This window comes from Mus caroli, unplaced genomic scaffold (assembly GCF_978045245.1).
Source record: "Mus caroli unplaced genomic scaffold, Mus_caroli_1 scaffold_18, whole genome shotgun sequence".
NCBI classification, from domain to species: domain Eukaryota; kingdom Metazoa; phylum Chordata; class Mammalia; order Rodentia; family Muridae; genus Mus; species Mus caroli.
The window spans coordinates 71,429,413-71,454,561 of NW_028227273.1; the positions used below are offsets into that span (position 1 = coordinate 71,429,413).

The following is a 25,149-nucleotide window of genomic DNA, read 5'->3' on the forward strand; positions in this document are numbered from 1 at the left end:
ACTTTAGATTTTAAAAGAGATGGATATTTTAAAGAGATTGAAAATTTAAGAATATGTAAAGACTGTGGGACTTTTAAAGTTATTTAGATCTTGGGGATGAATAAGAATGTAAGGGTTGAGGCTTACTAGTGATGTTTTTGTGTGTCAAGTTGACAAGGGGTCAATTGTACTGGCTATTTTTGTGTCAACTTGACACAGCTGGAGTTATCACAGAGAAAGGAGCTTCAGTTGAGGAAATGCCTCCATGAGATCCAACTGTAAGGCATTTCCTCAATTAGTGATCAAGGGGGAAAGGCCCCTTGTGGGTGGGACCATCCCTGGGCTGGTAGTCTTGGGTTCTATAAGAGAGTAGGCTGAGCAAGCCAGGGGAGGCAAGCCAGTAAAGAACATCTCTCCATGGCCTCTGCATCAGCTCCTGCTCCCTGACCTGTCTGAGTTCCAGTCCTGACTTCCTTTGGTGATGAACAGCAGCATGGAAGTGTAAGCCAAATAAACCCTTTCCTCCCCAACTTGCTTCTTGGTCATGATGTTTGTGCAGGAATAGAAACCCTGACTAAAACACCTTGTAACTGCATTTTTTAATGCTTTGCCAAAATTATTTGGCAATTATTTGCTTATTTTCATATCATAGAAAGCCACAAGCTTTCCCACAAATCACAGTTTTTAACTGAGATTTTCTGTTCTTCATATTTGAGCTCCTTTGGCATACTTCCCAGAAAACAATCCTGTTTCTGACTCAGCAAAATCACAATATCTGGCAGTGAAAGCAGGATGCAGCAGGACCAATTCAGCATTAGGTTGTTATCAATTGACTTACAGACACCTGACTTCCCGAGACACCTAAATCCTTTAAAAATTCTGAGTTTCTGAAATGTCTTCCCTCAAGTCAATTGCTAATAGTGTAATTCTACATATTTAACTTGTAATAGTGGAGGTCTATGAGGGAAGGATATGGATTTATTTTTTAGTGTCACTTAATGTGAATAGTGTAGGAAAGGATTTCATGCAGCTACCCAGTAAACCTCTCCAGAGTAACTAACTCTGTCTGACATTTAAAGTATTTCCTTTAAGAGTAGAACATGTTGCTGTAATCGCACTTTTACTTTTAAGTAGTGCTACTTGCATGGAGTATTTTATTGTATTAATTTTTTTTATTTATTCCCTTTATATTCCAGCTCCCCACTCCTCTCCTACCTGTCTACTCCCCACCACCTCTCCCACTTAGTGCCCTCATTCCATTCACTTTGAATGAATATTTTATTTCCCCCTGAGCTTCAGGCATCCTCCCTTGAGCCCTCCTTGTTACTTAGCTTTTTGGGGTATGGGAATTATAGCATGGTTATGTTGCATGTATTATTTAAAAAAAAAATCAAACCACGCTACTGCAGGCTCCTCTCCAGCTGTGGGAGTGTCTCCTTACCCCCATGGCTAACCCCATGCAGCTGTCTGCCCAAATTCCTGCTGTTCACTTGCTGCTGAACCTACTCACCTTCCCAGTCATTGCCCACTGTGACGAGCTGTCACAAATCCCTGTAACCCAGGAAAATCAAAATTCCAGAAGCTTGTAAATGATCAGTCAGATTTATATCAGTAAATTCTCAATCCACAAAATGCCCACACAAAGAACTCAAAACTAAATTGATGCTGATACAAGCTGCCCACGTAGATTGGACAAATGGCCCTATATTGTTCTATGCTCTTCTATGATATCCATAGCTACCTGTGGCTATTTCAAGCCACATGGATCAGGTTTGTCCTCTTCCTCCATATTTCTCTAATCTCTGTCCTATCTGTACCCTGTCCACTCTTTCTGAAACTCTCAGGCCTGCATTCCTTTTCATTGCCCAATCACAGACTTTAACCTTATATTTCACCTGTCCTCACCTGTGTATTGACAGCAATGTACATGGTTATCATCTACTTTATGGCTAATATCTACTTATAAGTGAGTTCATAACATGTGTGTCTATCTGCATGTGGGTAACCTGATTCAGGATTGTATTGTCTTGTTCTATCCATTTGCCTGCAAATATCATGATGTCCTTGTTTTGAAAAGCTGAGAAGTATTTCATTTTGTAAAGGAATTACATTTTTCTTATCTATTCTTCTGTTGAAGGATATCTAGGTTATTTCCAGTTTCTGGGTATTATGAAAAGCAATGTTATGAACATACTTTAGCAAGTGTCCTTATGGTATGGCAGAGCATCTTTTGGGTATATATCCAGAAGTGGTATAGTTGGGTTTTGGGTAGAACTTTCCCACTTTAGGAGAAACCACCAGATTGATTTCCAAAATAATTGTACAAGCTTTTCACTCCGTGTTGGATGAATATGCTTGTCCCAGACAGTGACATTATGAGGCGTGGCCTTGTTAGAGTAAGTATGGTATTGTTGGATAAAATGTGTCACTGTATAGTTGAGCTTTGAGACCCTCTTTTTGATGCAAAAGCAAAAGGTTTAGAGTTTAAATTTATTGGCTGAGAATAATAACCTTTAAATCTATTGGCTAGCAAGCATGACACACATTTGAACTCTACCTGGTACTTTCCAGATGGTCAAGTGACTATTAAAACATTTTGAGAATTTTTCTTTTTTACTCAAGAATGTTCCTGTGGGCTGGGCAGTGGTAGTGCATGCCTTTAATCCTAGCACTTCAGAGGCAGAGACAGGTGGATTTCTGAGTTCGAGGCCAGCCTGGTCTACAAAGTGAGTTCCAGGAAAGCCAGGGCTACACAGAGAAACCTTGTCTTGAAAAAACAAAACAAAACAAAAAAAAGAATGTTCCTGTGGGTGGAGAATAGAACTTGGCCTAGTCTTGACCCCAGGTGGGAGGAGGAATCTGCAAGGAGGGTGTGAGGCTGGAAAACCTCTTAGGGTCTCTCATTCCCCCCTTTTTCTTGTACAAGCTACACTAAGGGGTCTTGGGTAACTAAGTAATATTCTTCAGGTCCTGTCCTCAGTGTCTCATATTGTTGGCACAGGACCATCAGCTGCACTGTTCTTATTCTCTTTTTTTTTATGAAGGCTATAAGCTTGTTCAATATGCAGGGTCCAGAGGTCAACAACAGCAGGAGAACAATTAGGGGTCCTAACAAGGTGGATATGAGGGTGGTTAACCAAGGGGAGGAGTTAAACCAAGACTTGAACCAGCCCTGACTCTGTTTACTTTCTCTCTTGCACTTGGCTAACCCTTCACTCACCTTGGTCATTGAATCTTTAACAACCCAGAATGGTCTATATAAAAGCAATACTCCTTAGCTAAGGCAGCATATAGCCCTCCTTGATAGAGGAAAAGTTACGTTTAATCACCTCCTATTCTGTAGTACTACTTCTGCTAACGAAGTCAATGATTCTTGAAGGTGACTGATGGAAGTTTCTATTCTCTCTCTATATAAATCAATTGCTGCCCTTAGACTGTCATAATTTTTCCCTTGTAAGACCAAAGCAGAGGTCCCAGTGTCTGCTCACCCCTCCCCCCAACCCCAATAGAAGAGAGAAAATGAGTGCTGTCACAGGTTTGGTGGAAAGGCACATAGGATTGGGGAAAGAACCAGAATCCAAAAGTACCACCAGGAGGTCATGATCAAGGTTGAATGATCTTGAGCTTGAGCAGATAGTCTGTCTTCTGTACTGCCCAACGGGGGTCCCCAGGGAGTGGGGCATCTACAGGTTTCACATAGGAAATGTGTACACAGGCCACAATAATGTCCACCTTGAGGGCTGTGGGAATGGTTAGCAGCACCAGGAAGGGTCCCTTCCAGCAGGGTACCAGAGACTGTACCCAATGCCTCCTTACACAGACCAAGTCAACAGTCTGGAAGTAGTGTGGGGTCTCTGGCATCCCAGGAGCATTTAAGACAGACAGTTTGGGCCAAATCTCATATTGAATTGACTGAAGGGCTTGGAGTCTCAAGAAGAGGAGAGTTGGGATACCTCCAGGGAGGTTCCAGTGGATGGCAAGGGAGTTGGATACCCAACAGCATCTTAAAAAGGGGTCAGGTTAAAATGGTAGAGACCTTCTTCCTATTTATGCAGAACACAAACCAATGCTAGCTTCCTTCAGATCAAGATGTAGAACATTCAGCTCCTCCCATGCCATGCCTGCCTGAACTCTGCCATGTTCCTGCCATGCTAACAATGAACTGAACTTTTGGAGCTGTAAGCCAGCCCCAATGATGTCCTTTAAAATAGTGGCCTTCATCATGGTGTCTGTTTACAGCAGTAAAACTCTAAATAAGGCACACTCCCACCAGCAATTGAGCATGTATTTTAGTTTCTGTATATCAATATTAGGCAGCATGTAGGCATGTAGTTCATTTGTAGATGTTGCCTGTTGCTGTCAGAAGAAAGTATCTCAGTTACTGTAATTGAAATCACAGTATGTTGGTTATGGGAAATTTACCCATGTCCTCTTCAAGAATAGGAAGCACTATTAACTGAAGAGCCATCTTTTGTACTTCCAATGCCACTTGAATCTCTCATTTCTCACTACTCCAATGTCAGTCCCTCCAAAATACCTGGTATACTGGCTGTTTTTGTGTGTCAACTTGACACAGGCTGGAGTTATCACAGAGAAAGGAGCTTGCCTTAGTCAGGGTTTCTATTCCTGCACAAACATCATGACCAAGAAGCAAGTTGGGGAGGAAAGGGTTTATTCGACTTACACTTCCATGCTGCTGTTCATCACCAAAGGAAGTCAGGACTGGAACTTAAACAGGTCAGGGAGCAGGAGCTGATGCAGAGGCCATGGAGGGATGTTCTTTACTGGCTTGTCTCCCCTGGCTTGCTCAGCCTACTCTCTTATAGAACTCAAGACTACCAGCCCAGGGATGGTCCCACCCACAAGGGGTCTTTCCCCCTTGATCACTAATTGAGAAAATGCCTTACAGTTGGATCTCATGGAGGCATTTCCTCAAGCTGATCATAATATATTGTGTACAAAAATAACTTTTTGAGAAAAAAATATTTGAAATTAAAAATATAATTACATAATTAAAAAATTCTTTATCACATATCTCTGTATATGCATATTTTAGACTCAGAGGACAGAGGTTCTTGATCATGCATATGGAAATTGTTGATATTTCAACATTTCAAAAAAATTTGCCCTATTTGCCTCCTCTTAAATGCCACATATGACATACCACAACATATAACAGAGAGTTGACTATATTGGTGCTGCTTTAAATGCATTCCATATCCACATAGAATCATCTTACCTCAATTATCAACAAACTCTTCCACTGGCAGTACAGGTTCTAAAATATTAACAAGAATAGCTGAAAGGACAATTATATTAGATTAATTTACTCATAAAACACAGGTTCACTTGCCTCTTAACTATTTGCTTCTGAAATACTAATTTTGGGAATTCTTTACAACAACTACTGGAATGTAAAATTAGCAAAATAATGTAGAAAAGCAAACATAAAATAGAAGAAACAGGTCAAAAAACAGTATTGACCTGTGAGAACTGAGGGTCACATTTGAAGATCATGTTTTAGAAATCAAATAAATATTCAGCTTAGTTACGTATTATTATTAGTTGGGAATATTAGTGCTAGGTCTTACGAAGTTTTGAAAATAGCACACAGATCAAGCATTCTCAGGAAATTGATGAATATTTAAAAATCAAGAGGAATGAGAGCAGGTCAATGACTAAAATATACATAAATAAAAGATTTAAAATTAATGAAATTCATATCAAGCTTCAGGCTATATATTAGAAAAATAAATAGAATCCTAACTATACAGGTGGATATTCTAAATGTATTTAAAAATTAAGATGAATAATGAGCTTAACAAAAATAAAATTATGTAAGGAAAATGGTTCTGTGATCATCTGGATAATTTTGGATACAGCAGGATTCAGGATATTTCTAGATTGGACATAATTTTAAATTCTCAAGACAATGTAAGTACAGATTTTGTTTAGATATTCTGTATCTGTCAGTGCTGTATCAATGTCTGTTATGCATTCTCAGTGGATAGCAAATGCTCTAAACATGAGGCTGAAATTCCCTCTCTGGAGATTTGTGACACAACGGCCAGTGTGTAATCATGACCTCAGATTTTGTGAGGCCTTCCTGAGCCATTAATGCATGTCTCATGGTGGATCAACTAACAAAATCCATTGCTATTATTTAAGATGTTCACATAAACAGATTTTGAGGCAGACCTGGGACCAAATTTTCACAAAGTGGAATCTTTCCAGGGACCTTAATTTCCATAAACATGTGTGATGTCAACCATCAAGCTACATCATCTTCATCTGTATTATCAACCAAGATTATCACACAGTGGACATCAGGTGAAGATACTCAGGAGAGAGCATCAATTATTCTTTTAGGGGTGAGGAAACACCTGTAGAAAAGGAAACATGAATGCATGTGTAGCATCTCCCTGGGACACAGTGTTAATAGTACATGGGGCTATATTCGTACCTGTTTGATTTGCTGATTTGTTTGGCACTTCACCATCAATACTGCCCAGACTCAGAACAGGGAAAATATATTCACCTTGGTTTTAATCTTCTTGCTACTGAACATTCCACTTCTTGTGGCTGATTTTATTCATCCCAGGTGCTTTTGGAAAATGAAGCAGAGTAAAAACAAGGATAGAAACCAGGGAACAGGATGTACCTTCATGATTCATGCAGTACAACAACCTGTGGAGAAAGAGTATTTTAGTAATATATTGAATATACAGTAAGTGCTTTTGTGTTTTCCATTACAGTCATCATGAATGTTTCCCAAGACTACTGAGGATGAGGAGCAAAGCAAAGCTCTGAGGGTTTTGCACGGTGTTTTCTGCCTGTAAAAGAAGAAAGAACTTGAAATATTATAACAGACTTAATGCTATATTATGACTTTAACTTGACACAGAGTATGTTTTTCCATCAGTATCTCATTAAGAGGGATGGAAACTTAGCAATAAAACAAATCTCAACCTTTAACTGTCCATAAATATCTCTCCTAGACAGTTTCCATTTCACAGGAGCCAATGTATCTTATCAAAAGAATGCCTACAAAATTTCTACGACTTTATCCTAGGTGTTTAGGCAAATGGCCATAGAGACTGCTGATAGTAACTGAATACACACAAACACACACACACACACACACACACACACACACATATATATATATATATATATTCAATTACTTCATTAATTTGCTCCATGTTGTCCCCATTTATGTACACATGCTGCATGAAAATTGAAGTAAGATATTTGCCCACTCTGAAGTTTAAATTTTAATCTACACAAATTCACTGGCTTTAATAACTTATGAAGTCCAGTTCTTTACCCTCTCTTTAAAATAAGGAAGCAATGGATGGATTCTAAAGGTTCTGTTTGTGTTCTTTGAAAAGTTATGTTATTGTTAATAGTAGTGAAATCTCATTTATGAGAGGTGACCTTTCATGAACATCTCAAGGTTTTATGATCTTCCAGGTTCTTTGTCATCTCAACCACATTACACAGATCATTTCATCTCTATGCGTTGGGGATAATGAAATCTAGTGCAGATTTGTCCTTTTTGGGCTACAAATGATATATGTAAGTTGCTGTCAATTATAAACACTGTAAACTTTTACAGAACTCAGACTGAAAATCACAAATATGCTCTGGCTTTGGCTTTTTCAATAAATGAAATCAACAGGAACCCTGATCTTTTGCCAAATATTTCTCTATTATTTGAATTCTCAACACTCAATTGTGTCTGGGAGTCTGAATTAATGAATCTTATGCATTCAAGTTTACAAAATTATAATATTTTCCCTAATTATTTGTGTAAAGAATACTTCAAATGTACAATGGCCCTTACAAGCCGGAATTTGGCAACAACTGTGACACTTTATACAATCCTGAATAACTTCCTGTCTGAGCAGGTAAATTTTTATGTTTGTATGAGTGTGTGGTTTTCATTGGGAGGTGCAGGGTGAGAATTCAGTCATGGAACCATGTATCACTTGTGCCAGCATAGCCTTTCTAGGCCTAGGTAAATCTAAGTAGTTCAACAGTGTTATTCACAGATTTGATGTGGCCTCCACATTTTCTTATTTGAAATATAGATGAGGGAGAGAATAATATTTAGCTAAGATTTTTAGAACTATGCAGAACAAAATGTGTTTACATGTTCTAAGAATTCATTGTATCGCCTGCTGCTTCCTCTTTTCTAGTTCCTTCAGATAACTTATGGACCCTTTCATCCTGTCCTGTGTGATCATGAAATATTTCCCTATCTACATCAGATGGCCTCTGATCATACATCTCTAGCCCTTGCCCTGGTATCCTTCATAATTCATTTTGGTTGGAACTGGGTAGGGTTGGTCATCTCAGACAGTGATCAAGGTATCCAATTTCTCTCCTATTTGAGAAGTGAGATGGAAAAATATACAGTCTGCTTTGCCTTTGTCAACATGATTCCAGTCAACATGAATTTATACATGTCAAGAGCTGAAGTATATTACAACCAAATCATGACATCATCCACAAATGTTGTCATCATTTATGGTGACACAGACAGTACTTTAGCTGTGAGCTTTAGAATGTGGGAATCCCTAGGTATACAGAGACTATGGGTCTCCAATTCACAGTGGGATATCAGCCCTAGTATGAAAGACTTTACATTTGGTAACAAATATGGGACTTTTAATTTTCAACAACACAATAGTGAGATTTCTGGTTTTAAAAATTTTGTGCAGACATTGAACTCTGTCAAATGCCCAGATGAATATCTGGTAGAGCTGGAATGGATGCACTTTAACTGTGAGGTCTCAGCATCTAAATGTAAGACACTGAAGAGCTGCTCATCCAGTTACTCATTTGAATGATTAATGGTACATACTTTTGACATGGCTTTTATTGAAAAGAGTTATTACATATACAATGCTGTGTATGCTTTTGCCCATGCACTCCATCAGATGACTTTTCAAAAGTTTGATAATCTGCCCAAGGACAATGGGAAAGATCACAATTATAGCTGCAAGAAGGTAATGTTTCTGCTCTTAGATGATGTTTAGTGTTATTAATGATATAGTTTTAAGAGACTATAAATGCCCAAAACCAAGTGTGCTAGAAAATGTTTTCCAAAATAGAAAGAACTTTTATTGAGCAAGTAAATCTTTATACTAGTATAAAACTCTAATGTTAAGGAAATAGATTAGAAGGCATAATCTGTCCTTGTATACCTGCGATTTTGTTACAAATTACCTAAATATACATCATACATGAAAACATACTGAGTCCATCCACATGAGTCCACTCAATGATGAGACATTGTTCACTAATTATCAAGTATATTGTACTTATTGTAGAGTATTTTTTAACTACTCTTCCAAGTTCATGCTGTTCCCACTCTAGCCTAGTGGTATTACTTGTTGCTCTGAGAGTATTTACACAGAAAATCCTATTAGAATTCAGTTCACTACATTTGTGTGTGGTGATGTGAGTGAATGCATATGTCTCCTTATTTGTAAGTTTCTGTGTTTAATTGTATCTGTGTCTACTGCTAGATATAGATGATATCTATAGACATAGACATAGACAGAGAGAGAGAGAGAGAGAGAGAGAAAGAGAGAGAGAGAGAGAGAGAGAGAGAGAGAGAGAGAGAGAGAGAGAGAGAGAGAGAGAGAGAGAGAGAGAGAGAGAGGACGGGTTATTTATAGACACATTTTGCAAATCTCCCTATCATTCTATCTATGGCAGATAACATAAATTTCTCTGGTTCTGTTTCTTTCTGTATGGTACATTTTGTGAGAATGTATATTACTGTGTATAATTATCAATGCATATTTCTGCCTGTGTCTGGGTTTTGTGTATGTTCTTTCATTTTTGTCTGTTTGTCTATGCATGAGATCACAAATTTTTCTCTATCAATGTCACTCTGTGTGGATGTCAATATATGTCTATGTGAACCTATGAATATTCCTCTGTGCATGGGTTTGTATGTGTTTGTAACTGACTATGTGTTTTGTGTGTATCTGTGACTGTTTGAAGTTTTTGATACATAATCTGTTTCTGTGTGTGTCTGTGTATATGTGTTTTTATACATGGGTTTGGACATGTACATGAATATTTCTGTAGATAAGTGTGTGCTTGTGATATGTGTGCATCTCTATATGGATGCAAGTCTCTCTGTTTCATGTTTATGAATTTTTCATATTTCAAATATTGTTGATGTCTACATGTATGTTTGTGTTTGATTGATAATTTCTTAGAGAACTAAAATAATAGCAACATTATAATTTGTTCAGCCCTTGAATTTCACTGAAATTTTCACCAGCATATTGCCAATAAAGTTGCCTTTAAAATGAAGTAAGAATATATTTTCCTACTTTAAAAAAGAGAATATACTCTATACTATGCTGACTGTCTTTCAGCTGGATCCCTCTCTGAGAAAGATGCAGTTCACTAATCCTGTTGGGGATATAGTGAATATGAACCAAAGAGACAAACTGCAGGAAGAATATGACATTTTCTACATTTGGAATTTCCAACAGTGCCTTGGATTTAGAGTTAAAATAGGGATGGTTATTCCCTATTTTCCAAATGGTCAACAGGTACATTTATCTGAAGTTATGATAAAGTGGGCAAAAGGAAGTACACAGGTGGGTTCAGCCTAATTATGCTAATTTAAATTGAACTTTCAAGTGTGTGCATCCAAATGTCCTTGAAACTGATGGCGATGTGCAAGACTAATTTGTAGCATCCTATACTATGTTTATTTTTTCATGTTTTATGTCACTTTTAGTTATTCTTTGAGGATTTCCAACATGAATACCCTGTTTTTGTATCATATCAGATACTGTTTCAGGCCTTTAATATTAGAGTAACTGTATCAGAAAACAGTTTATGTTATTCCAGTATAGTGAGTAATATGCTACTAGTCTACACTTGATCTTAGCCGAAAGGCTGAGAAGCGATATATGCTACTAGTCTAATTAATAATGACAGAGTAAGTTCCAATCTTATAATAAACCCTTTCAAAGGATGTTTAAAGACCTTGGATCTTTGTAAAGACAGAGTAAATGCATAATAACTAAGTCACAAATTTTTATTATATTATTTTCAAGCCTGCTTAACAAGTAGTTCTAAATTTTCTACACCATTACCTAGCCATATATTAATATTTTATGGCAAATTTTTATACCCATATGAACTATACCTTGTCTTCTTTTGTTTCTTTGCTATGTTGGTATGGTTGTTTTGTCTGTATGTATATCTGTGAAACACCTGCATGAAAAGTATATATGGAAAGCAGAAGAATCATTCAAACCTCTGAGAATTTGCAAGAGCTTCTTGCCACACAGTGGGTACTGGAAATTAAACATGGCTCCTACTCCTGAGTAACAATTGTTTTTGAGAATTTAGCCATGTCTAGAGCCCTGAAGCATACCTTGTAAGACACAATGCTCACTAAAGGAAACTTGTCTGGCCCCATCCATTTTTGCATAGGTCATTCAAATAAAGAAGTCTGTGCAAGTTGCATGCTGTATATGAGGAAAAATTGGTAGTAATAAGAATTAATTTTTGAGAAAATTTGAAAATTTAATATCTCACAAGTATGCTAGTTATAACATAGTTATAAATTCTGATGTTATTAGTTTTAATGTTTCATATTCAAACTGCCTAATTTCATTTGAATATCTCCTGTTGCTCTGATAATATGAAATTTAAAGTTACTATTCTTCCTCAATGTGATTAAGAATTCCGTTCTTAGGGAAAAGAACATAGGAGCTGAAAATGAAGTGATATAACTGAGTATCAACCTAGAGAATAGAATTGAAATCTCAAATGTTTTCTATCCAGAATTCACATGAGCCTTATAAACACATTTCATTGAAAAAAATTTTAAGAATACACTCAGTGTTATTCATATATATATATATATATATATATATATATATATATATATATTAATCTCAGTGTGGAATCTAATTAAAAAATGTGCAGACATCAAAGAAATATCTAAAACATTAAATTTAAGTAAAAGTATGTTCAATGATATACTAAACAAGGAATCAAAGAATGATTATAAGAATGGTAAAAAAAGAAATAAAGAAGAACAGTAATCACCTCTGGGTAAATACAATGAAACTGTGAAATCTTTAATCACTGAGACACTGAGTGTGAAAATGACAAAGGATTTCACTAAATTAGAAAATAATGAAAGAATATATATATATATATATATATATATATATATATATATATATATATATGAAATAAACCAAATAAATATATCAGTAAATAGTCTCACAAAAGGCATGCTCCAAATTGAGGATTGAAAAAAAGGGCTTAATGAGTACAAAATTCAAACTATGACAAAGATTAAACAACAAGAAAAAATAAAATTCATAGGTGAAATTTGATTAAAAAATCAAATTTAAAACCAATTCCCATTGGTTTTAAAGACAAGACAGAAAAGAAACCACTCTCAGTAGCCACTGTATATCCATTATATTGCTGCTCTACATATCCAAAATAATGGAAGAAAAGTAGACATCTGTCTAGTAGAAACATATAAATAGCAAGTTTGAAATAAATACTCAGCTTTTGAAATAAAATAGTCCCTGACAAATTTTACTTAAAATTTATTGTGGAAATAGGAGCATGTATGAAAGTACAGGGGAGAACCCTCGGTGATGGAAAGACTCTCTTTTGTTAAGAGCAGGTTCCACCAGCTTCAATCATTTTTAAATGTAGCTTGCTCATTCATTCATTCATTCATTTGCTTTATATACTGATAACAATTTACACACCCTCATCTACTCCTATTCGTTCTCCTATCCATCCCCTTCCTCCCATCCACCATTCTTTCTTTCTTCAGAAGAGGGGACTGCCCCCCCCCCCATAGCAACATGCTTCGTTATATCATGTTGCACATCAATTAGGAAAAGATTCATGTTTTCTTATTGGGGTCAGGAGAAGCAACCCTTAGGGGTAAATTATCCAAAGAAAGACAGAAAATTAAGACACAGACTCTGGTACTGCACTTAGGAATCCCTCTAAAAGACAAACCTGCACAATGGTTAAAAATGTTTAGAATGTACAACATTTTCTGTATCCATTCTTCTGTTGAGGGATATCTGGGTTCTTTCCAGCTACTGCTATTATAAATAGGGCTGCTATGAACATAGGGGAGCATTTGTCCTTATTACCAGTGGGAACATCTTGTAGATATATGCCCAGTATTGGGTCTACAGATAGTACTAAGTCCAGTTTTCTGAGGAACCTCCAGACTGATTTCCAGAGTGGTTGTACCAGCTTGCAATACCACCAGAAATGGAGAAGTGTTCCTCTTTCTCCACATCCTTGCCAGCACCCGCTGTCACCGAAATTTTTGATTCTAGCCATTCTGACTGCTGTGAGGTGGAATCTCAATGTTTTTTGATTTGCAGTTCCCTGGTGATTAAGGATGTTGAACATTTTTTCAAGGGCTTCTCAGCCCTTCAGTATTCCTCAGTTGAGAATTCTTTGTTTAGCTCTGTGCCCATTTTTTAATTTATTTTTTATTTATTAGGTATTTTCTTCATTTACATATCCAATGCTATCCCAAAAGTCCCCCATACCCTTCCCCTACTCCCCTACCCACCGAGTCCCACTTCTTGGCCCTGGCGTTACCCTGTGCTGAGCCATATAAAGTTGCAAGACCAAGGGGACTCTCTTTCCAAGATGGCCGACTAGACCATCTTCTGATACACATGCAGCTAGAGACATGAGCTCTGGGGGGTACTGGTTAGTTCATATTGTTGTTCCACCTATAGGGTTGCAGACCCCTTTAGCTATCAGGTTACCTTCTTGAATTTCAAGGAGTTGGGAAACAATTCAACTTTTCCTCAATTTTTCCATCTACTGATATCTGACATCATAAAATGCACTAAATAAGATCTGCTAACTTTGTTGGTGTGTATAAAATTAGTTTATTAATATCAAATACTTATATAATACAATTATGGAAGGGTAAGTAAAAATGTTGATAGCAGCATATGTCTACTTTTCCTTAGGTGCCAACTTCTGTGTGCAGTGCTGATTGTGGTCCTGGATCTAGAAAATTCGAGATGGATGGAATGGCAGCATGCTGTTTTCATTGCAAACCCTGCCCAGAAAATGAAATTTCTAATGAGACAAGTGAGTATTTCCTGCTGGAATAAGTTCTTCAAAAGGATTGTCATCTTGCTCCCATATTGGATTGCTGAAGTAGTTAAAAATAAAAGTTTAAAAATAAAATACATCTCTGTCCTAGTTACTCATTATAGGAGTACAAAAATTTAATATGTCCTTATTAAGAAAAAAAGTAGAAATTGGCCTGCATCCATTACACCTTGAAAATTCATAGTAAATGTACTCTTCAAAAGATCTTTTCTAGTATTTAATGCTCTAATAGTATACGTAGATCATTAATCTTTAAAGATTTACTTTTTTTTTATATTGTTTTACCTAAGGCCACTCTTACCTTGCCTGTATAGAAGCACATGGAAGACAAAAAAAGCCATGTGGGTATGGGTAAACAAACCCAGTTCCTCTGAAGATAAATGAACAGAGAAAATAATAACTTGTAAAATTATAAGATATTCAAATGAGTATTTTCTTCGGAAAAGGGATGTTTTGCATAAAAAGGAACATTCTTTTTTTCAAAAGATCAGTTATTTGAAATTTAGAAAACAGAGCATCACTCTTAACACATGATATGAAAATATGAGGGGCCCTCTAATCATTACTATTATATATCGTGCCCATTTAAAATTTTCCATAATAGAACACATTGTTCTTTTATTTGTTTTGTATGAGTAATTATTAAATGATTTGTTTATATATATTATTATTATTGTATATTTATTTCATTTACATTTGCAATGCTATCCCAAAAGTCCCAACACCCTCACACTCACACTCCCCCACCTAACCACGCCCACCTCTTGGCCCTGGCGTTCCCCTGTACTGAGGCAAATAAAGTCTGCACGACCAATGGGCCTCTCTTTCCACTGATGGCCAACTAGGCCATCTTTTGATACATATGTAGCTAGAGTCAAGAGCTCCGAGGTACTGGTTAGTCCACTTAGATTTCACCTTAGTACAAGGAGATAGGAATGGATCGATTCCCATTCTTCTACATGTTAACAACCAGTTGTGCCAGCACCATTTGTTGAAAATGCTGTCTTTCTTCCACTGGATGGTTTTAGCTCCCTTGTCAAAGATCAAGTGACCGTAGGTGTGTGGGTTCATTTCTGGGTCTTCAATTCTATTCCATTGGTCTACTTGTCTGTCAGTATACCAGTACCATGCAGTTTTTATCAGGATTGCTCTGTAGTAAAGCTTTAGGTCAGGCATGGTGATTCCACGAGAGGTTCTTTTATCCTTGAGAAGAGTTTTTGCTTTCCTAGGTTTTGCCCTTTCTAATTCGTTGAAGAATTGAGTTGGAATTTTGATGGGGATTGCCTTGAATCTGTAGATTGCTTTTGGCAAGATAGCCATTTTTACAATGTTGATCCTGCGAATCCATGAGCATGGGAGATCTTTCCATCTTCTGAGATCTTCTTTAATTTCTTTCTTCAGAGATTTGAAGTTCTGGTCATACAGATCTTTCACTTCCTTCATTAGAGTCACGATAAGGTATTTTATATTATTTGTGACTATTGAGAAGAGTGTTGTTTCCCTAATTTCTTTCTCAGCCTGTTTATTCTTTGTGTACAGAAAGGCCATTGACTTGTTAGAGTTAATTTTATATCCAGATACTTCATAGAACCTGTTTATCAAGTTTAGGTATTCTATGGTGGAATTTTTAGGGTCACTTATATATACTATCATATCATCTGCAAAAAGTGATATTTTGACTTCATCTTTTCCAATTTGTATCCCCTTTATCTCCTTTTGTTGTCGAAGTGCTCTGGCTAGGACTTCAAGTACTATATTAAAGAGGTAGGGAGAAAGTGGGCAGCCTTGTCTAGTCCCTGATTTTAGTTGGATTTCTTCCAGCTTTTCACCGTTTACTTTGATGTTGGCTAGTGGTTTGCTGTAGATTGCTTTTATTATGGTTAGGTATGGGCCTTGAATTCCTGTTCTTTCCAAGACTTTATCATGAATGGGTGTTGGATCGTGTCAAATGGTTTCTCCCCATCTAACGAGAGAATCATGTGATTTTTATCTTTGAGTTTGTATATATAATGAATTTTGTTGATGGATTTCCATATAATAAACCATCCCAACATCCCTGGAATGAAACCTACTTGGTCAGGATGGATGATTGTTTTGATGTGTTCTTGGATTCGGTTAGCGAGAATTTTATTGAGGATTTTTCATCAATATTCCTAAGGGTAATTGGTCTGAAGTTTTCTATCTTTGTTGGGTTTTTCTGTGATTTAGGTATCAGAGTAATTGTGCCTTCATAGAATGAGTTGGGTAGAGTACATTCTGCTTCTATTTTGTGGAATAATCTGTGAAGAACTGAAATTAGATCATCTTTGAAGGTTTGATAGAACTCTGTACTAAACCCATCTGGTCCTGGGCTTTTTTTTTTTTTTTTTTGGTTGGGATACTATTAATGACTGCTTCTATTTCTTTGGGGGATATAGGACTGTTTAGATCATTAACCTGATCCTGATACAACTTTGGTACCCGGTATCTGTCTAGAAATTTTACATTTCATCCAGGTTCTCCAGTTTTGTTGAGCATATACTTTCGTAAAAGGATCCGATGGTGCTTTGGATTTCTTCAGGATCTGTTATTATGTCTCCCTTTTTATTTCTGATTTTGTTAATTAGGATGCTGTCCCTGTGTCCTTTAGTGAGTCTGGCTAAGTGTTTATCTATCTTATTGATTTCTCAAAGAACCAGCTCCATATTTGGTTGATTCTTTGAATAGTTCTTCTTGTTTCCACTTGGTTGGTTTCACCCCTGAGTTTCATTATTTCCTGCAGTCTACACCTCTGTGGTGAGTTTGCTTACTTTTCTTCTAGAGCTTTTAGGTGTGTTGTCAAGCTGCTAGTGTGTGCTCTCTCTAGTTTCTGTCTGGAGGCACTAAGAGCTATGAGTTATCCTCTTAGAAATGCTTTCATTGTGTCCCATAAGTTTGGGTATGTTGTGGCTTCATTTTCATTAATCTCTAAAAAGTGCTTAATTTCTTTCCTTATTCCTTCCTTGACCTAGGTATCATTGAGAAGACTGTTGTTTCCACTTGAATATTTTCTTTCTATTATTTCTGTTGTTATTGAAGATTAGCTTTAGTCTATGGTGATTTGATTGGATGCATGGGACAATTTCAATATTTTTCTATCTGTTGAGGCCTATTTTGTACCAATTATATGGTCAATTTTGGAGAAGTTACCATGAGGTGCTGAGAAGAAGTTATATCCTTTTGTTTTAGGATAAAATGTTCTGTAGATATCTGTTAGATCCATTTGTTTCATAACTACTGTTAGTTTCACTGTGTCTCTGTTTAGTTTCTGGTTTCATGATCTGTCCATTGATGAAAGTAATGTGTTGAAATCTCCCACTATTATTGTGTGAGGTGCAATGTGTGCTCTGAGCTTTACTAAAATTTCTTTAATGAATGTGGCTGCCCTTTTATTTGGAGCTTAGATATTCCGAATTAAGAGTTCCTCTTGGAAGATTTTACCCTTGATGTGTATGAAGTGTCCCTCCTCGTTTTTTTTTTTTTTTTTTTTTTTGATAACTTTGGGTTGAAAGTCTATTTTATTAGATATTAGAATGACTACTCCAGCTTGTTTCTTCAGACTATTTGCTTGGAAAATTGTTTTCCAGCCTTTCATTCTGATGTAGTATCTGTTTTTTCCATGAGATGGGTTTCCTCTAAGCAGCAGAATGTTGGGTTCTGTTTGTGTAGCCTGTCTGTTAGTCTAGGTATTTTTATTGGGGAGTTGAATCCATTGATATTAAGAGATATTAAGGAAAAGTAATTGTGTCTCCCTATTATTTTGTTGTTAATGTTAACATTCTGTTCTTGTGGCTGTCGTCTTTTAGGTTTGTTGAAGGATTATTTTCTTGCTTTTTCTAGGATATGGTTTCTGTCCTTGTATTGGTTTTCTTGTGTTATTATCCTTTGAAGGGCTGGATTCTTGGAAAGATAATATGTGAATTTTGTTTTGTCAAGGAATACTTTGGTTTCTCCATCTATGTTAATTGAATATATAGTAGCCTGGGTATAGTAGCCTGGGCTGTCATTTGTGTTCTCATAGTGTCTATATAACCTCTGTCCAGGATCTTCTGGCTTTCATAGTCTCTGGTCAAAAATCTGGCATAATTCTGATAGGTCTGCCTTTATATGTTACTTGACCTTTTTCCCTTACTGCTTTTATTATTCTATCTTTATTTAGTGCATTTGTTTTTTTGATTTTTATGTGTCAGGAGGAATTATTTTTTTCTGGTCCAGTCTATTTGGAGTTCTGTAGGCTTCTCCTATGTTCATGGGCATCTGTTTCTTTAGGTTTGGGAACATTTCTCCTATAATTTTGTTGAAGATATTTGCTGGTCCGTTAAGTTGAAACTCTTCATTCTCATCTACTCCTATTATCCGTAGGTTTGTTCTTCTCATTGTGTCCTGGATTTCCTGGATGTTTTGAGCTAGGATCTTTTTGCATTTTGCATTGTCTTTGATTATTGTGCTGATGTTCTCTATGGAATCTTCTGCACCTGAGAGTCTCTCTTCCATCTCTTGTATTCTGTTGCTGATACTCGTATCTATGGTTCCAGATTTCTTTCCTATGTTTTCTATATTTAGCATTGCCTCATTTTGGGTTTTCTTTATTGTGTCCACTTCCCTTTTTTAGGTCTAGTATGGTTTTGTTCATTTCCATCACCTGTTTAGATGTGTTTTCCTGTTTTTCTTTAAGGACTTGTAACTCTTTAGCCGTGTTCTCCTGTATTTCTTTGAGTTATTATAGTCCTTCTTAATGTCTTCTAGCATCATCATGAGATATGCCTTTAAATCTGGGTCTAGCTTTTTGAGTGGGTTGGGGTACTCAGGACTGGCTGAGGTGGGAGTGCTGGGTTCTGATGATGGTGAGTGGTCTTGGATTCTGTTAGTAAAATTCTTAAGTCTGCCTTTCACCATCTGGTAATCTCTTGAGTCAGTTTTTATAGTTGTCTCTGGTTAGAGCTTGTTCTTTTCGTGATTCTGTATGCCTGTACCAGCAGCTCTGGGAGACTAGCTCTCTCCTGAGTTTCAGTGGTTAGATCACTCTCTGCATGCAAGCCCTCCTATTAAGGCAAAGGTGCACAGATAACTGTTAATCAGATTTGCCTCCTGGCAGAATATGAAGGCCAAAACCAGGGCCTGTCCCAGAAGCTGTTAGCTTCTGTCGTCCACACTCTCACCTGTGCACAGTGACTTACACTGTGCACTAGTCTTGGCAGGATCTGGGAACATAGATGGCTCCTGCAGATGCTCCATCAAAGACCTCCTGGTCGGAGTGGATACCTCTCCTGTGGCAAGGAAGGTGCCCGTATGTCTGGAGCCCAAAATGGGTCTGTCTCAGAAGCTCTGTGGCTCCTGGTGACCCAGAAGCTGTTAGCTTCTGTAGTCCGCACTTCCACCTGGGCAGACTAGTCTTGTTGGGATCTGTGAAGGAAGATCATAATTATCTAAACTAATACATTTTTTATATTCCATGATATATTCCCTCACGCTGATCCACCCTTTGGTTGTTCCACATCCTCTACCTCCTCCCCACCCCCATCCTATGTGGATGTGCCCACCACCACCCCACATGACCTCTAAACTCCCTGAGAACTCCAGTCTCTTCAGGTTTAGAGAAAAGGACTCAAGCCTTTGGGCCAGAAGAAGGTGGAAACAGGCAAACTCTGGAAATAGGAGGTTTGGGAAAACCTTCCAGAATGCACCAGAAATCTGAGAGAATCTCTGGACTCAAAGGGAAGGAACTTAGATGAAAAGCCTGTCTCTAGGGAGAGAGATCTTATAGAACCCACCTCGAGTATGATGACATGACAACAAGAGAGGGTTGGGGTTGCCATCCCACAGCCACATCTCTGACCCATATTTGTTTCTGTATGAAAGAATTACAGGGATGGAAATGCAGAGGTAACTGAGGAAAAGAATGTCCAGTGACAGGCCCAAAGTGGGATCCAGATAAGGGGAGATCCCAAGTGCTGACACTATTACTGAGGTTATGGAGCATTCACAAAAAGGAACCTATCATGACTGCCCTTCAAGAGACCCAACAAGCAGGTGAAAGAGTCAGATGCAGATGTTTGCATGCAAACCAATGGGCAGAAGCAGGTGATCCTTGTTATTGAATTAGGGAAGGCTGAAAGAAACTGAGGAGAAGTGTGATCCTGAGAGAATTTCTGAGAACCAGCAGTCTCAATTAACCTTGACCCCTGAGATCTACCAAACACTAAACCACCACAGAGGCAGCATACACCAGCTGATATGAGACCCCCAAAACAAATACAGTAGAGGACTCCCAGGTCTGTGTTCTTTCAGAAATGATGCACATTAATATTGTTTGTTCCTTAAAGGAATTAGCCACAGATTTCAAATGGCATTGGCACTAGCATAGTCCATGTTAATTAAATAACTATTTAGTTAGGATGAATTAAATACAAATGGCAGGTATGTAGTATTTCTGGGCTTTTTTGTGCCAAATTGTATAATTGAAGAAATATCATAAGGGGACATTTATTGCTAGTAAGATTGCTTAGAACTTAAATCCTTCACAACTAAGTATAATGCTGAAAGTTTCCCCAGAACTCATCAAATAATAGTAGGTAACCAACTCCTACCAGTTGCTTTGTGATACGCATACAGTTCTACACTGAACATACACATAAGTGATTTAACAAGTCTGTTTGGAGACACATGACATTGGCACTGTCAACCAAACTCAAATATTCTCCAAAAGCAATACATTTTGCTCACAACCAAGCTAAATTCTTAGCCCTTAAACAAATAAAATAATAACAGCTCTCCACAAATGCTTTGTACCATATAAAAGACTTCTAACCTTGGAAGTACATTATTTATCCTGTATTGCAATCATTCAGTGACTCACTGGAATGGCAATCAGATTTCCTACACACACAAAGGTGGGAACTACAGAACTTTTAACCTTTTAAAAAAAGCTTGCTGCCCTTTGATAAAAAAGGTGTAGGAATGTGGTATTACTGTAGTCATAAGAGGACAAAAGTTGGAACAATTTTTAAAATTATTTTGGCATTTATAAAAATCAACATTATATTTGTATAAATTTCAGGTCTCACTCTCACCTTCATGCTTCATCTATATAAACCTAATCATTCTCAAGTTAATGATACTTCTTGTTAATTTTATATGTAAACATACTCATAAATAAACACATCCATGATACATGATCAAAACAGTATAGGAAAACAAACAAACAAACAAAAAAAACTTTGTTGCTTTCATTTACCTAATGATGATCACCATCCGAAAATGGAAAATATTATTTCTTATAACAGTGACTTTCAATGCATTCTAAAAAACATGTTATGGGAAATATCTAGAGCAGGCCCCTGCACCAGGTGATCTCACTCCCTTTGACTCTCAGCCTGCCAACTTGCTAGTTCTGCTAGGCCACATGGCTCCCACCAGGCTAACATTTGGAACGGGCCCCCTAAGTTTCCGTTGCTTTCAGGCAACACCCCTCCCATCCCTGGTTAACCACATCAAAGTGTAATTACCGGGTAGAATCAAGACTCTTAATTCTTAGGTAGCCAATCAGGCTTATGTATCAGTAATAACACAATTAACAAATGTCAAAACAATAATTTCAGAGCCAAAGGATAATAATAAAGCTTTAACACAATTATTCTAAACTTTTGACAACACCACCTCAGTCTCCATTCTGGTTCCCTCTCTGCTCATGAGACCCCACTCTGTCTCCTCAACTCCTGGATCTGCCTCCCATCTCCTGTCCAGTCACAAGCTTCCCTCTGCCCTAATGTGATTGGACAGGGAAAATCCTGCAATAACAAACTCACTCATATATTGCAGCACTTCTTCTATATGCTGAAATGAAATATCCTGTCAGTAAAATAGCTGAAGCTGCACTAACAATATCTTCATTTCTCCATTAGATGTGGATAATTGTGCCCAGTGTCCAGAGGACCAATATGCTAACACAGAACAGAATCACTGCATTCATAAAGCTGTTGTATTTCTCAGCTATGAAGAACCACTGGGGATGGCACTTTCCTTACTCTCCTTGTGCTTCTTGGCATTCACAACTGTGATTCTCGGCGTCATTGTGAAGCACCACAATACTCCAATTGTTAAGGCCAATAACAGAATTCTCACCTATATCTTGCTCATCTCACTCATTTTTTGTTTCCTCTGCCCCTTGCTCTTCATTGGCCATCCAAACTCAGTCACCTGCGTTCTACAACAAATCACATTTGGAGTTGTATTCACTGTTGCTCTCTCCACTGTCTTAGCTAAAACAATTGTGGTAGTTCTGGCATTCAAAATTAGAGCCTCTCAAAGAATGATGAAGTACTTTCTAGTTTCAGGGGCATCTAACTACATCATTCTCTTTTGCACTCTCATCCAAGTTATTATATGTGTAGTTTGGCTGGGAGCTTCTCCTCCTTCTGTTGATATTGATGCACAATCTGAACATGGCCACATCATCATTGTTTGCCACAAGGGTTCAGTCAATGCATTTTACTCTATTCTGGGATACTTGGCTCTCTTGTCCTTTGGGAGCTTCACTCTGGCTTTCCTTTCCAGAAAACTTCCTGGTGCCTTTAATGAAGCCAAATCCATAACATTCAGCATGCTGGTGTTCTGCAGTGTCTGGGTCATTTTCATCCCTGTTTACCATAGCACCAAAGGCAAGGTCATGGTGACTGTGGAGATCTTCTCCACTTTGGCTTCCAGTGCAGGGATGCTGGGATGCATCTTTGTTTCTAAATGTTACACAATATTGTTTAGACCAGACCGGAATTCTCTTGAAATGACCAGGGTGAAATCATCTTCCCATGCTCGAATTTCATAAATTCTGAAAAATGTATAGTTGGTTTATAATCACAAAATGTTGAATTATATTGCCATACCTATCTGCTTTTAGAATAACTCTCACTGTTTCCTCTATGGATATTGCCTAGCAATACCATGTCTGCTGATATTCCCATTGATCTTATAATTTTCCACAATGTTCTCAAACAATCATCTTTTGACAGAAACAGATAATAGAATCCTGATTCATTCTGAGTTAGAGGACTACTTCTAGCAGCATAAAGGAAAGAGGTATATTTTTATCCACAGGTTGTTAGAATATTTGCAAAGAGGAATTGATGTCTCTTTAGATATAGTCTTGGCCTCTTTTTGTAGAGGACCTGATACAATACTAAGCCCCAACAACTGTTGTTATCAAACACCTATAACGATAGCTACAATTAACAGGATGCTCTCTTTTGTGTTGCATATGTACCTGAAGCTATATTTGCATATTATAAGGCACACAAACTCACACATGTAAACACATATATGAACACAACTAAATTTTCATAAAATTTTAAAAAATACAGATGAATGTTACAAAACCTATACAGTGGTATATTTTAATGTTCTCCTAAGGTATCACAATTGTAGTAACTAACAAAGAAAAGATCAGCTATGAGTAGAAATGACTGAGTTCATTTTCAGAAACTCTACAGATAACTCTCAATTTTAAGTATATCATCAAAGACATACTTGTGAAATTGTCATGGAAAGCACAGCTTGTTGAAGTAATCTATTCTATGTGTAGAATTTAGATGAGTCTGTGCAAAATATCACCTTTGACACCACAGAGTAACCCTAGGCAAGTAGCTGGTGATAGTCTGTGTTGACATCACCTGACATGGGTTAGTTGGTCCAGAAAAGCAAAGAGGCTACTGGCTATGATATCCAGTGTCTAGAGAAGAAAAAGGGGGAGATTCAAACTTTCACAGACACATGCACACACACATACACATTTACATGCACATTACCACACACACACACAGTGATGGAGGCAAATAAAAGTACTAGAAATTTAACACATACATTGACACAGAGAGACAAACAGAGAGACAGAGAGACAGACAAACACATACACACTCACACATTTGATGGCTGAAGCCAAGCTCTTACATCAGGTTCCAAGCATTTCACATAAACACATGTGCACACATATACACAGATGCACATATACACACAAATCGTAGATGTAAGAAAGATCAAACAGACAGGTTCCAACTATTTCTCACATAATACACATACATATATACACACAATTGGTGGAAGGAACAAGCTCCAAAACACACCCAGACATCTTTACATAGTTACATATGAGAAGATATGAATGGAGTGAAATTTCAACACACACGTACAGTTTACACATGGAAACAAACACTCATCTACACACATATTTATGTATATATATATACATATACATATATATACATACATACATACATAAATACATACATACATACACAAATACATACATACATACATACATACATACATACATACATACCTTGGGAAGTAAAGAGGTCCAACATACTCCTACACAAAATTTACACAACACATACATACACATTGTTGATGGGTGCAAAATGCAATGTCCCAACCACTTTATTCTTTCTCCCATCACTTATCTAGTCCAGAAAAATCATTCAGGGTGTAAAATAATTTGTTTTAGTAATCTTCTCATTAATTGCTATGAAAACAAAACAAAACAAAAACCAAAAAAAAAAAAAAACCAAAACAAAAAAAAAAAAACAGTAAAGTCCAAATAACTTAACAAGAAATATTACATAGTATAGGTAGAGAAAACAATAAACTAGTTATATATTAGCATATAGTAAGGCAGCAAGATAATTTTTCAGCAAATTTTTCTTACAGGCAAAATCTGATACAATCAGATATTTGTAGTTAAAAAATAGAAGCAATTATTTTATTATTCTTATTTTCTTCTTTTTTAAAATTAAATTATTTTATTTATTTACATTCCAATTATTGCCTCCCAATCTTGTCCTCACTCCAGAATTCTTCTTCCCAACCCCCTCGCACTTATATATAAAAGGGTGCTTCCCCTTCCCAACTACATAGTATCCCCCTTCCCTGGGACATCAATCCTCTACAGGATTAGATGCACCCTCTTCCACAAAAGTCTGTCAAGTC

At 37.1% G+C, this 25,149-nt stretch overlaps 1 protein-coding gene across 1 annotated transcript; it reads left to right on the plus strand.

The window, feature by feature from the left end:
• Window positions 1-1,424: 1,424 nt before the first annotated feature.
• Window positions 1,425-22,996, plus strand: LOC147000485 (vomeronasal type-2 receptor 116-like). Its single transcript, XM_085833130.1, is given in 7 exon segments — window positions 1,425-1,532; window positions 6,492-6,706; window positions 7,598-7,889; window positions 8,181-8,993; window positions 10,383-10,610; window positions 14,010-14,133; window positions 22,077-22,996. Coding segments are annotated over 7 exon segments (2,700 nt in total).
• Window positions 22,997-25,149: the final 2,153 nt, after the last annotated feature.